Below are 4,668 nucleotides of genomic sequence, written 5' to 3' on the forward strand. Positions count from 1 at the left end.
TTTTAAAAAAACAATTTGAAAAGAGTTCAAAGTATATGGTTTCATTGAAGTAAAAAAACATGTTGAAGCTGAGTACTTATGAAACCACTTATATAGGAGTATGGGAACAAATTACTTTTAGCATTTTTCAAATTAACTTTTGCGTTATTGTGAAGCCCAACAAACCCGGAAAACAAACCCAAAACTGAAATACTCAAGTCCAACAGTCTCTAAAAGTAAATGTATCACCAGTGGTATTGTATACATGATGGCATCACATTTCGTTTCAATCAACCTATCATCACGATGATATAGTACTTTTTTTAAGTTCTAGAAGGTACGTGTCTATGTATCTCTTGGAGTTTTATGAGGAACAAAGAACTCATCAACTCAACTACCTGTTCGCATGCTAGCAAAGCATAACTAAAGCTAATCATATGACTAAGATCATCAAAATATAACTTTGAAAACAATAAAAAAAATTTATATGTTATGCCCATCATTAAAATAGGTTTTAAAGAATTTTAGTAACCATTATTATACTTTTTCAAAGTTAATTATATTCTAGTCTAACCAAAAAAAGTTTACCTTATAATATCTAGAAGGCACTTGTGAATCTTCTGAAGGTGAATGTGACATTCATTGCAGCATTCATGTCTGTTATCATGTTTAAGCAGATCAAAAATTGGTGTTAAGAACTAAAAAACATTAAAGAACGCCGGAGATCCATAATTAAGGTCCCCAACAATCCAATTGATTTTTCTAAACCACGAACTACTAAATAGAAAAAAAACCCAATTACCAAAACTTGAAAGTTAAAAATCAAAGTTACTACTGATGGCAGAAAAGAAGAATTTTGAAGATTAATGGTGCTCAACCGGCGGTTTGTACAATCGATCGAACATGACTACACAATAATACGGTATAAGAAGATGAATCAATCATTGCCATATCTCTTATCACTCACAAAAATTTTAATAAGATGTGAATCTCTAATATGTCAACTATGCGCACTGAAGCAGTTACTCCAAGAACTAATTTCACAATTGTACTACTTAGCCCAAATTTATCAGTTAACTGAACTCAACTCATACCTAATTATAAAATTGGTTGAGAAAGAAAAATGAATTCATTGTTGTTTTTATTTCCAACCCATAACCAGTTACCAACCTACAATATCCTAAATCAAAACTAAATTTAGCAGATGCATCCCAAACGGATCTTCCATTAGTATGTACGAAAACAAACCTTATCCAAAATTAGACCCTCCCATAAATTCCAATTTTGAATAAAAAGAAGTTAACGTAGTAAAAAAGTTTTGGTATTGCCGGTTCAAAGTTGCACGGAATGCATCTTTTATAAAAATTACCTAAAGCTTGGGTCTAAACTCTATGAGCTTTGAGCCAATGTAAACTAATGTGACATATCGGATACCCAATAAACTAATCAAAAACAAAAAACAACCTAATAAACTAATCATGATTTGTGTGAACATATTCTACATAACCAACCATTAAATGAAGTTATAACAACAAAATCATAAATTAAGAGGCAAAATTGTAACAATGAAGAACTAATCACCTAATTATAAGCATATTACAGTATGGAAAGGGTGGAATACCTTCCATCCGACAGTGAAAGTGGTGAAGAAGATTAGAATATTAAAGAGAAGCATGAGATGTTGAGTAACGAAGGTCTGAGGTTAGTTAGGGTTTTCCACACAAAACGGGTATTTGATTTAAGATATCCGGGGACAAGACCCGCGAAAATTAACTAAAGTGGGTATTATACGGAAGCTGTTGGTACAATACCGGTAGTCGTGATAAAATGTGTACCAAATTTCAAGAAAAGTGATTACCAAATCTATCGATACAATACCAGTAACCAGTATGGTATGGGTACCAACAATGGTACTTGATATCAAATGTTCATCCCTAATCCAGATTATATAATATGTGTGTATTATTTAATAGCTAGTACGTTATGGTCAGTGGCGGACCTACATCGGTGTAGGGGTCAGCCGGCCCTGTGAAATTCTTTTAAGATATATAATACGTTAAAATCTCGTTCGACCCCTATGAAATATTGATACCGAACCTTTCCAACCACTGTAAAAAAAACTTTCTAAGTCCGGTATGGTTATGGCTAGTGTGAATAGCAATATTCAATTGTGATTAATTGATCAACTTACATATCAAGATCAAATCCATATAACATTTAATAATAACATTTTACTTACCATTTCTTGTCATGATATCAGCAGTTTAGATACGTTCAAACTATAATAATATACTTACACCGTTAAAAAAACAATTTTTAAAATATAAAAATATACAGATCATCATATCTTTCAACTTGTCTATAACAAACAAAACAATATATAATGTAACACGTTGCTTCACAAACAAAAAACATGTTGACTTTAAAAGAAAGCAGCCCTCTTTGGCTATATATATAATCCACCTTTGTCATTTGTCCATGCCATCAAATATTCACACACACTTTCTCTCTATAGAAATTGTATCCGAAAAGTATGGGAAGCTTGAAAGAGGAGAGAAAGACTACCGGATGGGCTGCTAGAGATCCCACGGGTGTCCTGTCCCCCTACACCTACCCTCTCCGGTACTCTTTCTCCCCTGTCTGTATATGATATGATATGATATGATATAAATGAGACGTTATTATAGTACTGATCAGTAACATGTTACTCAATTGAAATTTATTAATGTGTAGAAATACTGGAGCTGAAGACGTGTTGATTAAGGTGATATGTTGTGGTGTTTGTCATACCGATCTTCATCAGATCAAAAACGACCTTGGAATGTCGAATTATCCCATGGTTCCTGGGTTAGTTTTATAATTTCACCTTAGTTTTTATTTCATAAAGATTTAATTTACTGTTAGCTAATTGTCACAAAATTAATCCCATACAGTGTGTTTTGTTATATTTAAAAAGTTTTTGAACATAGAATATAAGTGTGGAGGGTATTAATTTAACCCATTTAACAACACATTTTCTGTCTTTATTTTCCATCACTTTTCACCCATCCCTTAATAATAATAATAATAATAATAATAAATTTCCTATTAATAATAAGCTAAACGGTAATATGGTAGGGATGATGGGCTTATTTAAATTTATTATATGTGGTATGGTTTTGAATAAAGTAAACAATTATTAGGAAGATTAGTTGATAATATTATTCTTTTTTTTTTAATGTTTTGTTTTGTTGGTGGATGTAGGCATGAAGTTGCGGGTGAGGTAACTGAGGTGGGACCAGAAGTTACCAAATTTAAGGTAGGGGACACTGTTGGAGTTGGGTGTTTGGTTGGTTGTTGCAACAGTTGTCGCCCTTGTAACGCGGAGGTTGAACAGTACTGCAACAAAAAGATTTGGTCGTACAACGATGTTTACACTGACGGTAAACCCACTCAAGGCGGCTTCGCTGGCTCCATGGTCGTCCACCAAAAGTAATTTTCGATCATCGTGTTTTTCCTCGAATTAATAAAAAAATATATATTTAATTAGTTTTTTTTAAATGAAAATAGGTTTGTGGTTAAGATACCAGAGGGGATGTCACCGGAGCAGGTGGCGCCACTGTTATGCGCAGGGGTGACAGTGTATAGCCCATTGAACCACTTCGGACTAAAGGGGAGTGGGTTAAAAGGAGGCATACTTGGGCTCGGTGGTGTGGGACACATGGGTGTTTTAATAGCTAAAGCTATGGGACATCATGTGACTGTTATTTCTTCTTCGGATAAGAAGAAAGAAGAGGCTCTCGATGTCCTTGGAGCCGATGATTACCTAATCAGCTCTGATGTTAACAGGATGCAAGAGTTGGCTGACTCTTTTGACTATATTATTGATACAGTACCAGTTCACCATCCTCTTGAGCCTAGTCTGTCTTTACTGAAACTTGACGGAAAATTAATTATCATGGGCGTGATCAATGTCCCGTTGCAATTCGTCTCCCCTCTCCTCATGCTTGGTTAGTTACTTTATTTTCTTATTTATATATCCATTCAACGTTTATAGAATAAGTCATGTTTGTGTTTAATGATTTGTGTATAGTATAGTTAAGTAAACATGTGGTTCTAACTTTTACATTTGTGTGTTCTATAAGGGAGGAAGACGATCACGGGTACGTTCATCGGTAGCATGAAAGAGACTCAAGAGATGCTTGAATTCTGCAAGGAGAAAGGGGTGAGATCGACAATTGAGGTCGTGAAGATGGATTATATCAACACCGCGATGGAAAGGTTGGTCAAGAACGATGTTAGATACCGTTTTGTTGTGGATGTTGCCGGTAGCAATCTTGAGAATGAATAACAAAACAATGTGTTTTTATGTGAAAGAATATAAATATAAAAAAACATATGTATTTTTTATCTTGTATTCGTTAACAAATGAGAGTGACAAATGCTATAAATTTCTATTGTTCGATGTACCCTTAATATTTTAAATCTAATGGATGATGAATTAATATACAATATTTTAATGATTTCGTTATGTGAGGTGGCATGTTTGACAATGTGTTGTACTTTGATTATAGGTAACGGTTAGTGTCCGTTAAGAGACATTTTTAATTGCATCATCATCAATTTTTTAACAAAAAAAAAACAGAGTTAATGGCCATTTTCGTCCCTGTGGTTTGCTACTTTCGCCACTTCAGTCCAAAATTTGTATTT

The 4,668-nt window shown here is 33.8% G+C and overlaps 1 protein-coding gene across 1 annotated transcript; it reads left to right on the forward strand.

Annotated features, from left to right (window-relative positions):
* Window positions 1-2,465: 2,465 nt before the first annotated feature.
* LOC143589556 (cinnamyl alcohol dehydrogenase 1-like) lies at window positions 2,466-4,453 on the forward strand. The gene is made up of 5 exons (XM_077070286.1): window positions 2,466-2,601; window positions 2,713-2,826; window positions 3,223-3,450; window positions 3,529-3,968; window positions 4,104-4,453. The coding sequence occupies exons 1-5, from the start codon at window positions 2,513-2,515 to the stop codon at window positions 4,307-4,309; spliced, it is 1,077 nt and encodes a 358-aa protein (XP_076926401.1). The 5' UTR covers window positions 2,466-2,512; the 3' UTR covers window positions 4,310-4,453.
* The last annotated feature ends 215 nt before the right edge of the window (window positions 4,454-4,668 follow it).

The sequence above is a fragment of the Bidens hawaiensis genome, unplaced genomic scaffold (assembly GCF_021521415.1).
Source record: "Bidens hawaiensis isolate Kalapana, Puna unplaced genomic scaffold, B.hawaiensis_p1.1 tig00037618_1, whole genome shotgun sequence".
Classification (NCBI taxonomy): Eukaryota; Viridiplantae; Streptophyta; class Magnoliopsida; order Asterales; family Asteraceae; genus Bidens; species Bidens hawaiensis.

Excerpts from the sequence above, each read along its gene's own strand:
- LOC143589556 (XM_077070286.1), top strand. The coding sequence starts at position 2,513 with ATGGGAAGCTTGAAAGAGGAGAGAAAGACTACCGGATGGGCTGCTAGA. Across the intron at positions 2,827-3,222 it reads AATTATCCCATGGTTCCTGG|GCATGAAGTTGCGGGTGAGG; the intron begins GTTAGTTTTATA and ends TGGTGGATGTAG. Across the intron at positions 3,969-4,103 it reads CTCCCCTCTCCTCATGCTTG|GGAGGAAGACGATCACGGGT; the intron begins GTTAGTTACTTT and ends GTGTTCTATAAG.